General features: G+C 41.1%; 1 protein-coding gene across 2 annotated transcripts in view; it reads left to right on the top strand.

Annotated features, from left to right (window-relative positions):
- The first annotated feature begins 525 nt into the window (after nt 1-525).
- Nucleotides 526-12712, top strand: part of Clcn5 (chloride voltage-gated channel 5) — a 167252-nt gene continuing 155065 nt past the window's right edge. The window contains exons 1-2 of one of the 2 annotated variants that reach the window (XM_021187461.2): nt 526-778; nt 2915-3076. In XM_021187461.2, coding sequence (XP_021043120.1) covers nt 3061-3076 — 16 coding nt within the window. In that variant the 5' untranslated portion in view covers nt 526-778; nt 2915-3060. The remainder of the gene's footprint in view (nt 779-2914; nt 3077-12712) is intronic. The other variant, XM_029534061.1, reaches the window with a different exon arrangement.

Genomic DNA, 12712 nt, shown 5'->3' with positions numbered 1-12712 from the left:
AAGTAATGGCACTATAGATCTTCCTGTATTGGATTAAATTGGCCCCTGCAAGCACCACTGTATTTGATCACTATTCCTATTGCTACTACAGTGTGAGATTGGAAAAGCTATGCAACCTTTCTGTGCCTCTGTATTTTTATGAGGGAAACAGGTTAATGACATTCATCATGAGTTCTTGTGAGCATTAAATGCAATGAATAAAGTATAGTAGCTAGAACAATACCTGGCATACAGGAGGCTTAAATTTGTGGTCTGATGTCCGCTGTGGGCAAGATGCTCAGGATAAACAGTTTGTTCGAAAGACAAATGCAAAACCAAGGTAGGCAATCTGCAAACAATGAAACCGAATGGAGCATTGCTTTCCCCCCCCCCCCCAAATACAACTGACACGCCCCGCATTTGGGTTGGATCCGCCCAGTTCTCATTAAATATGGCTGCAAGCCTGCCTACCCTATTGCGGTTGCGCGTGCCGAAGCTCCTCCCAGCCTCGGCTTCTTGGTGGCGCTTTTCCCCCCTGGCTGGCCCGAGCTGCCTGGAGCGGGCCCTCCGTGGCGCGCATGCGCAGACGCCGTCTTGGCAGAGCTAATACTCCAAGGCGCCTGTCACATGAGCCTTGCTCCCGCTCCGCTCCCCCTCCTCCTGGCTGGGCTGTGTGAATGAAGCTCTGCCGGCTACGTGGGGCGCTAGCTCTACTTGCCGTGTGGAACGCCAGAGCCGACTGAGCGCGCTGCCCACCGCCGGTGGACACGGGCTCCGCCGCGCCGGACCTCGGTGACAGGTAAAGGCAAATGGGCTTCCCTTCCCCAACAGGTCCTTCCCTGCTCGCTGGCCGCCGGCCCACCCGAGGAGCCCCCCTGGTACGGCGAGCAAGGGAGAGCGCTCGCCTGCCACCGCGGTCCCCGGAGCTGGCGTTCCCTCTGCCCGGCCACCCCCGAAGGAGGTGGTGGACAGGCTGGTTCCTGCCAGAGCGGGGCGGCATCTCCTCGGCAGCCCAGCCCTGTTCTGGGAGCGGGGTCCCCAGGCTGCCGATCGAAGTTTCCTTGCCAAGCAGCGCCAAGCCCGCCCAGCTTTGAAAGCGGGGAGCTTGGCTGCCCGCGTCGCTTCTTCAGAGGACAGGGCTGGGGCGGCGATCGCTGGGAAAGCGCAGCCGAGGCCAGGTTCTGCTTGCTCCTGCTTTGGACCCGCCACAGGTTTCGAGGGCTTCTTAGCGAAGTGCAGTCCAGACGGTCTGGGCGAAGAAGTTGGTGTGCGTTTCCCCCCCTTTGCCGCCCAATGCGCTTAAGCTGCTGCTTCCAGACGTTGGAGCCCTGCGCTCCAGCTCCTTTCCGAGTAATGGAAAGAAAGCTTTAGCTTAACTTTGACGCGCTTTTTACCTTTATGAACGTTTCAGAACAAATCAGTTGACTGAAGTTGGACGTGTGTCCCTGTGGTAACGTCAGTGGAAGCTGCGCCGAGTAAATGAGGGGGAAAGCCAGAAGGTGAAGCATTAAAAACCAATGAGACTCCCCTTTACACATACTTCATAAATGTATTAGTAATTTTCTAGGTTGAATTTCAGAGCTGTTAAATTTCCCCTTGATCCACGACGTGCTGATCAGTAAAATAGGAGGGGGGTGGGGAGCCGACTTAAACTGAGCCATGTTCCAGGTAACTCATGGGAGCACTTTTTCCTGGTGAATTCATCCTTAGAGTTTAAGTTTCTTAAGCTCCCTTTTTCTTGGATTTCAGGAGCCTCTCCTCATCCAAAGCCCAGTCTTTGTTGGAGTTTTGAGGACTGGCGCACACATGAACCCTTTTTGTTCTTTAAAGAAAAAGAGGTCATTAAAGAGGGCCAACACTATTCTCCAACTAGTATTAGCCTTGAGCGTTTGGGCTTTAGCTTTTCCACTTCAGAGTTGCACACGTTGGTTATGTAAAAAATCAATGGAAATAGGAATTCACCTCATGCCAAAAAGGTATTATTAAAAAACTTGTTTAAATGTACAAACCAAACTAATACCCTCCCCCAACTGGTAATCACACCCATTAATTTTTCCTTTGCTTTCTAACTCCTGTCATATAACTGGAAACTATTGTTTTGAGACTGAATTTAAAGATTCAAAATTGATCAGTACGGTTTTGTGTGTATGTCTGTGCTCATGGGTGGGGGCGTAGCTTTATATAGTCACTTCTTTCTTCCCATCTTTACTGGGATTCCTAGGATTGAAGTCAGCCTTGAACGCTAAGCTCTCTCAACAGCTTTGGATTTGAAAATGCATCACTGGGAGTTAGCTAAATTACTTTGATTGTATTAATATTAATAATCTAGTTTTATGTTTTTCTTTGTCCTTGACTCATTCCCTCATTATACAGACAGTAGAATATGTTCACGATAGGAATTTTGTAAAATGAGGAAAGTACAAAATAAAGTGGAACAGAAGAGCCACCCCCCCCCCAACTGGTATCATCACTTCTTACTTTTTATTACGCTCCCTTTTTTGTATGTAAGGTTTATTTTAATACTTTATTCACAAAGTCTTCTCTATTTTCTACTGATGTCTTCATGTAATACTGCATCTTTATGGGCAGAAGAAGAGTTCATTCACCAGAGTGTGGAACTTTAAGATAGGAAACACAATGGCTATCACAATTCACCTCAACCAACCCTTTACTCAACCGGTGATGAGTGCCCAGCCCCATTTACTGAAGTCCCAGTGATTCATACAGGATCCTACAGCAGTGACTGACAGTGTTAACTGATGGTAGAGCTCCACTCTCTCACCAGCAATACCTCACTGCTGCGAAGGGGGAAACTTGACGCACGTAAGCTGTCTTTGAAAGAGAGGCTCAGAGAGGGGGCAGGGGCTCAGTTTCAAGAATTTGAAATTCTTTGTCTTGTTCTTGCAATTTTTATTCTTCTGTTTTACATTTTCAGGTTTGGGCCTTAGAATCTTGCAGAAAGCAGAATCACACAGTTGCATCTCCATCTATACCTGCTTTTAAGTCCCCCTCCCAAACTGGGGGGTGGGCACTGGAAAGCTCTGAGCCTGTGACCCCAGTGTGGGAGAAGATAGGAACAAGATGGCCATGTGGCAGGGTAAGAAATTAACACTTATTCCTCTAACTGGTTTTTCCTCCTGCTGTCTTCCACCCCCCACCCTACCCCCTGTGCCAGTGGCTGCCAGTCAGCTGTTTCTTTAATTTAACCCTTTCTTTACCAGGGCAGTGCACATTCATTTAAGAGAAGCTAGAATATTCAAATGATTCTCAAGTGGATGTTAGTGGGGAATCAGACAGATGTTACACCAGAAGCATTGAAAAGAATTTCCTTCAATTAAACATGTATTCCTAGGGAATTATATGTGAGGAGATGATACATTTTTTTCCTATTTTTCATTTGTTTCAAGCAAATTCATATTGTAAGATTCTTGAAAATAGGGAGAGACACACTTGGCTGACTCTCAAGCTTCCTCTTCTCAATGAAGACTTTTTTGAGGGGCTTGGCAGTTGAAAAGCTCATTGAATCTTATGTTTATATTTTGGTGCTAGAAGGAAGATGCCTGCTTTCATGAACCTCACAGACGAATCTAGCTTCTGAACATTCACAGATATTGAAGCTATTTTTTTAACTCTATTTCGTGTAAGCAGTCCTGAGCCTTCTGTGGGTCACAGACACAGTTCGGTAGTTATTGTCAATCATTTCTTAAACCCACACTTCTTCTGTGGTCATCATAAGATGCTAATGAAAATTCTGATCATTCTGAAGATTGATGCCCATCCTCACTAAAAATAACAACTTTGCATGAGATAGAAACTCACAACAAGAGATATAATTTATCACCCAAGAGCCAAGCTCAACGATGTAGATTCGTCTGTGAGGTTCATGAGTCTTTTAAAAAGGTTCTCTTGAGTATGTGATTTAAAACATGTACATACCCAAATGTAACAAACAGTTTTGATATACATGGATTGTTAGTTTAAAGATGTGTTTTGAAAGGAGATTTGGCCTGGATGCTGGATTTGATAGGTATTTCTCATAAACAGTGAGGTGGCTCAGTGGGTAGAAGTGTTTGCCACCAAGGCAGACAACTTGAGTTCCATATATGATGGAAGGAGACAACAGATTCTCACAAATTGTCCTCTGACCTCCTCATCTGTGGCATGTGGCATGTGGTGTGTGCATGTGTGTGTGTGTGTGTGTTTAAATGTGTGTGCGGTTAAATCCAAAGATGTTCTTTTCCTTCCCCAAGCAGACAGGAGACAGGAGGAAAACACAGAAGAGTTCTTCCTGATCTGGGAAAGGCAGACTTAGGGATAAACTGTGGCCAGGGAAGTATTACGATAGGGAGAGGTGTAAAGTGAGATGCAAGCCTAGAGAAAAAGCATGGCGAACTTTGAGGTTTGAGCTGCTCGAAAACCGAGTAGGAGGTGGCCATATGGCTATGTGAGAGAATCGCATTAGAGGCAGACAGAGCGGCACTGTTCAGGAACTTCCAGCTTGCTTTGTTTGCCTGGTGTGAGATGAATCAAGGAAAGGAGTTGGAGGCCAGAAAATAAAGAACCTTGTATGTTCTAGGAAGGCTTTTTATACTCTCTCCTGGAGACAAAGATTCTAAACAGGGAAGGGACAGAAGCAGACTTGGTTTTAGAAAGATTCCTTTGGCAGCAGTGCTGAGCTGAGGGGGTGCTGGAGACAGGAAAAGGCTGCACTCATTGAGAAGGTTTCTGAAGTAGAGGTTTAGGGGAAAGGTAGTGAGGGTCTGAGAAGAGAAGCAAGGGTAGTGCGCTTGGAAAGAGTACGGTGAGTTCCTGCATGGGGTAAGACGGGACTGAAGATCTGACTCTGGACTGACAGCCAGCTTGGGTATGGGAGCTACAAGTGCCCTTCTCTGAGATGGGAAACATGAGAGGTGGCTGAAGGGGAGGCTAGCTGCTGGTGTACTAAACTTTTGACCTCCTTAGCTCCTTTTGATTCCTTTGGGCTGTCAGGTTGATGTTTCAAAGGCTATTTTTTTGAAAAAGTATCCAGCCCAGAGTGTGTGCGAGTGGAGACTGCTTTTGTTCCTGGTGATGCATGTGAAGTTTGTAGTTTTCCACTACAATTGTGCTGATAGTTGTTAATGATGTCTTGCTTGACTGTAAAATATTGTCATGTTTAATGATTAATCATTATTAAGAAATGGAATGTCATATTTTCTTAGCAACATTTCTTAAGTGCCGAGGCTCTGCAACATGATCTGCTTAACTTTAAAATGGACTGAAACCTCATTTTTTTTGATTGTTAAGAGGGAAGGATTCTATATAATTTAGCATTTAGGATCTCTGCAGTTTAGTGGCTGTTTGGGGCAACTTTTAAAGGGAAGATGATGGTTCCAAAGTTAGCCACGTGAATCTGGATCGAACTCTGGGCTTTATGGCTTGGGAGCAGTGAGACTTTGGGCAATTTCTTTGAGCCCTCTGTGATTCATTGTCCTCCTTTGTAAATGAGCATGAGAACAGAACTTACTATATAAGGTTGTGAAGATGGTTTGAGGTCAACTTAATACTATATAACTGTATACCCATAATCTAATCATGAAACACTTTGAATGTAATTGAGTGTGTAAATGTATTCATAATTTAGTAATAGCTATTCCTACTACTGCTGTCACCTGATAGTACTATTGTTTTACTTTAGTTTGGATGGGACTGGAGCCTTTATTCTGAAGGTGTCATTTCAGGTTGTCTCTGGAAGCCTAGCAATGTCTGTTTGGGTCTTTAGGTAGAGGTTTAGATCTGAGGAGACTCTTAGGAAACAAGGAACTCCATTGTAGAGTCCAGCATGTCTAAGGTCAGATAGGTATTGGTTGAGCTGAATGAGAGGACTTGAATTCAGTCTTGGAATTCTCTATTGTGTTCTTTTCATGGGTTTATGGAAGAGGGAATGTATGAATCTGTCCTCAGTTCAAGGAAGCTTTTACATTAATTTCTCGAGGCAATTAGTTGGGAAATCTTAAGAGCTAAAAATCTCAAATCTTCCCTTTTTTGGATCATTGTTGACTAGTTCTTTTGTTTTGTTTTGTTTTGTTTTTTTGAGACAGGATTTCTCTGTATAGCTCTGGCTGTCCTAAGTGCTGGGATTAAAGGCATGCACCACTACTGCCTGGCCTTGTTGACTAGTTCTTAATGGAACATCTGATCAGAAATCATGCATCTCTTCCACATGGCCAATGGTATTATTTTGAGCTCACTCAATGGAGCCCTCTAATGCATAGTTTGACTACCTTAAACAGAATATGCAGAGGGTGCATTCATATTTCTGATAACTGAAAGTCAGTGTTAAAAACATCAGGGGGTTTGGTCTAATGATTGAGAAAACACCAAAAAGGAGACTAGCTAGTTCGAGGTTATAAGGAGACTCGCGTTCGTTATTTAGAACTTTACTGAACCTAAGTTGTATACTGGATACTACTGGGCCCCACAGATGAAGTAGTCTAGGAAAATAGCTACAGACTCTGAGCTCCTGGAATTTACCAACTAGGATAAAGGTAACATTTCAAATTAGTAAAATAGTTTATTTAACAAACTTGCTAAAGTAATTTGGGAAAAATGTATATATCTACATATATTTAGAAGGATTAAAATAGTTTTTAGTACTAAAGGAGGGAGGCTAGCAAAATTTTCTGTGCTTTAAAACATATTTCTGCTGAGGTCTCACCATCCCCCCCCCCATTGGAATTCAGTCCTAAGACTCCAGCATTTAAAGGAGCCTTGTGAACAATTCTGATGTTTAGTCTTGTTTGAGAACTGCTTCACTAAGTAATTAAAAGTTAAATGAGAGTGAAATGATAAAAGAACTGAAAACTAGGGAATGACATAATATCGAAGTAGATATTTATATGCATAATAGCAAAGGTAGACATAATAAAGAAAAAGATTAATATCATTAGTTATGTAACAATTTAAAACTTCTGCACATACCATAAATAAAGTTAATGAGAAAACTAAGAAGAATTGCATGCGGTCCATTGCATTTAACACAGGAAGAAGAAGCATGCGACTGTTTTACTAGAAAGGCATGCAGTGGCTGGGAGGGAAATATGCACAGAGAAACATATAAATGGAGAAATTCAAGTGACCAGTAAACTCGGAAAGCGTACTCTTGGTGGTTGTGAAAGGGGAATTAGAATAGCATAAAATTTTCTCCAGTATAATTTTGCAAAGATTGAAAAAAAAATGGCAGAACTCAGAGTTGGTAAAAAAAAAAAAAACATGAGGAAGCAGCTGTTCTTACACATGTCTCCTGAGCGTGTCAACGGAGAAATACTTTAAAAATGTTTGAGTGGGTGAGTAGGTAGTTATTTTCTTCTCTCTCTGTCTCCGTCTCTCTCTGTCTGTCTCTGTCTCTGTCTCTGTCTCTCTCTCTCTCTGTTTCTCTCTCTCTCTGTTTCTCTGACTGTCTGTCTGTCTGTCTCTCTCTGTGTCTCTTCTAGAGACAGGGTTTCTCTGTGTAGCCCCAGCTGTCCTAGAAATCGCTCTATGGGCCAGGCTGTGCTCGAACTCAGAGATCTGCCTGCATATATATATATATATATATATATATATATATATATATATATATATATATATATATATATATATATATATATATATATATATATATATATATATAGGCATGTATATATACATATATATTTTTTAATTCATCCTAAGGAAAGAATTAAAGATGGTGCTCCAAGGATAGATGAATGAATATATTAACTGTAGCATTTTCAGTGTTGGGAAAATTGGTGACATTTGTATTCTATTACAGTCATACAGTGGAATACTGTAGTTTCTAAAAGTGATAGTGCCCTACTTATTGGCTTAGAAATTGATTTATGATATAGTGTTACATGGGGGAGAAAAGCAGATTTCAAATGATTAATAGTTAAAAGTCTGGTTGATTGTGTGTATTAGTATTTCTCAACTTCACCCTCACTAAAATATTAATTGATAAGATAGTAGCTAGCCTAATAGTTCCCAACTTCTGTGCTCATTAGTATCATTGTGGATGAAAAAACCAAACAAACTTGAAATTGGGGCTGGAGAGATGGCTCAGCAGTTGAGCGCACAGGTTGATTTTCCAGAGGACCTGAGTTTGATTCCCAGCACCCACATGGTGGCTTACAGCCATCTTTAACTCTAGCCCCATGGGAATTTGACACTCTTTTCTGGCTTCTGAGGGCACTGTGGTGCACAGGTGAACATGCGGGCAAAATAACCATATACATAAAATAAAATAAAATAAAATAAAGTAAAATAAAATAAAGTATTCAGGCCAATTTAATCTGATTTTCTCCAGCTGTTGTGTCATATGCCTTTAATCCTGGGATTTGAGAGGCAGATATCTATGAGTTCAAAGCCAGCCAGTCTATACTAGTGACTTCTAGTCCAGTCAAGGCCACATAGTGAGATGATATCTTTTAAAAATCTTTTGATTCTCTTGGAATGGGTGGAAATTAATTAGTACTTTTAAAGCCCCCCCTCATGATTTTAATATGCAACCAAATTTGGGAATCACTAAGTAGTGGTTGAAAGGATGAAATAGGAAAAGTAACTGTTTCATATGTGGGTTCAATGTAGAATAGTAACTATTATTGTTGGGATTTTAAATTATTAATAGTGAGATCCCATTTCAATGTATGTTTTTGTGTCCACAAATGCATATTACCAACAAAAGTTTGAAAGGAAAGCCAGGCATGGTAATACAATTCTATAATCCCAGCATTTTGGAGGATGAGGCAGGAGGATTGTCCTGATTTCAAAGACAGCCTGAGCTATACCAGATAGCCTGGGCTATAGTGTGAGGCACTATTTCAAAACAACAAAACCAGACAAGAATTATCTGCAAGGATACATACAAAATTATTTAATAGGTGTAGCTCATTAGTAGAATGCATGCTTAGCATATGCGGCGTCCCAGGATCTATCCCCAGCACTGTAAAACAGTATTAAATTAAAGGCATTGGGATGCACATGTCTACAGTCTTAGCACTCAGAAGGCTGAGGCAAGAGGAGCACCTGGGTTACGCTGTGAAATCCTGTCTCAAACATACAAACACAAAACAAAATAAATTATAAATTTACTTTATTACATGGATTACTTGTTAATTTAAGAAAACTTAATTTCTGAAGGAAGTATACACACACATACGCAGATTTTTACCTTATGATATTTATAGTACAAAAACTAGATATAGTTTCAATAATGGGAAATGCAAATAAATTATGGCAGGTCTATATAGTATCATATTTGGCCATAAAAATTAAGCCTAATAGCCTGTTGTTGTGATTTCAGTACTTGGGTGGTTGAAGCAGGAGAAATAAGAATTCTAGGCTATCCTAGGCTACAAAGCAAAACTTGTCTAAAAAAAAAAAGACTAATGTGGTAAATGCTTATGAGTGAAATGCACACTAGAAGAAATGCCCCAAAGAAAGTGCCTTTCTCCAAGTGTTTATGTTTTTCTCTTTCTTTGATAGTTAGCTTATTTTTCAAACTTTGTACAAGCAACGTGTATTGCTTTTAAAAGCAGTGAACATGTGATTTGGAAAGGAGACAGAAAGTACTGTGGACTTCCAAAGAATGCCTCAAACAAGTAGCACACAATTGGGTGTCTGCTTCACTTACGCGTCTGACTAAGAAGAAAAAAAGAAATCGGGCCTCTGAGTGTTTGGTTAGAGCAGGCTTTTTGCTATTAATACTTCCACAAGGACACTTAATTTTTGGCTGGCTCTACAATTGATTTAAAAAAAAATCCCTTGGGAGAGTGAAAGTTGGGACAAAGTGACTGTGCAAAGCAACATGGGAAATGATAGAGCATCTGATGAAAGCTATATCACTGTAGGTGTGAAAAGAAAGCAGATTGTAATGGAATGCATAGTTGCAACGGGAAACAAGTCTGCAGGCCTCGAATGCAAAAACTAGAAATTTAGACCTTGTTAGGTTTTCTTTTCTTTCGCCTTATAGTGTATTTGTAAGTATTCCAATACTCTAGTGATTTGGCTGACACATGGTAGGCCAAGATGGAGTGTTACAAAGCAGCTCAGGAGTTGATTGCAGAGGTTTTCTGTGAAATCTGGATAGTCTGGCTTGCTAATTGGACCATTATTACCTAGAAAAAAACCCATCTGCTCCCGACTTGACCAAAATAGTAGCATCCTTTTGACTCTTAAGAATCAGGTTTTTATGGTAGTAGCAAAGATACAGCATCCACCCCATTTCCCTCTCTGTTCGGCACAGCGCCTCCTGTGGCAGGCGCTCAAGAATTGAGTTGTCAATTAAAAAATACAAATAAGTTATAAATATAATAAAAATAAGTAACCAAAGGCATTTTGTCTTTACCACTTTTTGCCAATTCTCCAGAGGGCTCAAAACGAAGGGGAATGAATTTTGATGGCAGGGATTGAATTAGAAGTAAAGTAAATTTCAGAAATGTTGTTACCATCTAACGGTTCTTTCCCAAGCACACAGCTGTGGAGGAACCCCAGGGCCTGGTACCTGATAAGACTGGATTTGAACCCCCACTAAAATGACCTCCTTTTCAAAAGACTTAAGTTGTTTCATTGTGGGTCAAATATAGTCTTAGGGAGACAGTCGCTTGGCTTATGTCCTGGCTCTTGTCACTGTTAGCTGTTAGCCTTGAGCAAGTTATTTAATCTTAAGTGCCTCACCTTCATCACCTATAAAATGGGGTCAGTAAAAATAGCTACTAATTAGTCTATCAGTGTAACAATTGTTAAAGGGTGACTGGAAGGATTGAATGAGTTAATATACATTTATAGCCCTTTCACCATTGCCTGAATATTGTTCAGAAGTCACAAATGCTACTACTATGCAAAAGATATATATATCTTCCATATAATTGAAGATGTGATTGAGTGAGTTAACCATAGAATTGTCAGTAGCTGTAGCATAAAAAATACCTATTGAAGGGTATTGAAGGAGCATTATTAATCTGGAAAGTGATCTTTGGTGTTATCCAATTCAAATGTTTAATCTTGCAAAGGAAGCAGCTGAGACCTAGTGAGTTAGTCAAGGCCACACAGTTGTCACAGAGTACCTACAGCCCAGTCCTGGGGCTCCTGATAATGACTCCCCTTTTTGTCTTATTTGTCTACTTATCCCTATAAGTACTGTGTTGTCTGCCTTTGAGGCTGTGCTAGTGTGTGTGTGTGTGTGTTGTGGGATTGAATCTAGGGCATTAGACGTGCTATGCAGGTACTCCAGCCCCTACCCCTGAGCTGTATCTCCAGAACATTTACATTTTATTTTCATTTTGAGGCAAGGTCTTGTTCAGTTGCCTAGGCAGGGCTTGAAATTTTGGGTTCCCTCCCTTAGCCTCCTGAATCGTTGGGATTGCATACCCACATGTACTACGAAGCTGGGAGATCTGCCAAATGCTTATCTTTCCTTACTGTACCTTACTGCCACTGCAGAGAGTTTTCCTTTAGCTCTGAAAACAAATTCTCGTCATGAGGTTTCTGGGATTTTTTTTTGGGGGGGGGGTTGTTTGCATGCTATCATTTTTGAGATAAGTTGTGGTTCTTAGGTTTTAGCCAGAATTATGATTCAGAACTTCCTGTTTCATGTAATGCTGCTGTCTGTCATGGGAAGGGCAAGGCAGGGCCTAAATGTTTTGCTTTTGGTGGCAGCAAATGGCAGATTCTTTTTCCTACCCTCTGTTCATACCCCCAGTTATTTATAGACTCGAGGTAAGACTAAAGATTCTATTGAGTAGCTAATAGTGTGAGCTAATTATCTTTGTAATATATTGATGAAGCATATTTTGATGCTTTTCAACAACAACAATGAACAACCTGTCTGGCCTTAAGTGGCATTCTATTGAATTTATTTAGGATTTCTGTCCTGACTACTTCCATGAGAAATAACATGGAAGTCACATCATAGAGTGATTAGAAAGTGTTCTAAGGTAGGGACCGTCCTATAGAAGTGAAGTAGTTACTTCAGGTAGGTGAGGCTCTTTGACTCCTTTCTCCTTTCGTTGAGCTATCAGCTTTCACACCTACCTGTTCTGTGGTAAAACCAGCCTTTTAATTCTTTGGGTGTGTTATGTATTCCAGTGTGTAGCCCTAAAGGACACTAGCTTTATTTTTCTAGTACTTCTCTTACCAAGACAGAGAGTATTTAGGACAGGTACCATCCACTGATTTGCTCACAGAATCTACCTTTAATGAGTAATAGTTGCTTGGCCTTCCTGTCAGAGTGCCATGGTAATGAAATGACATAAGGCATGAAAGGTTTTCTTAATCGAGAAGCAACCAGTGTTATTCCCTCCTGTTGTTCATTATATTCTATCCAGGGATGCTGATAGACATTTATGGTCACTAGGAAACCTTATTCTCTGTTACACTAGAAAAATCTCTCAATTAGGTCATTCCCTTGACATAAGTGTATGGATATATTAAGTTCTTACATATTCAAAAACCTGTCTCCTTCTCTAACGCCGTTATAACTCATCACGGGTGAGTGGGAAGTACACTGTGTCACACTACTATGTAGCATGCATTCCTGGTGTTAGAGATAATTATGGGTACTGTTGCCAGGGGCCTTAGGAGCTTTTTTCATCTAGTCTGAATCTACCGACTAAGTCTTTGAATCAAAAACAGAAGCCAGGTGGTGTGACACACGCCTTTAATCCCAGCATTTGGGAGGCAGAGGCAGGCAGGTTTCTGAGTTCGAGGCCAGCCTGGT

The sequence above is a fragment of the Mus pahari genome, chromosome X (genome assembly GCF_900095145.1).
Source record: "Mus pahari chromosome X, PAHARI_EIJ_v1.1, whole genome shotgun sequence".
NCBI lineage: Eukaryota > Metazoa > Chordata > Mammalia > Rodentia > Muridae > Mus > Mus pahari.
Note: the sequence above shows the minus strand (reverse complement) of the source record. Positions and strands in the feature narration are given on the sequence as shown.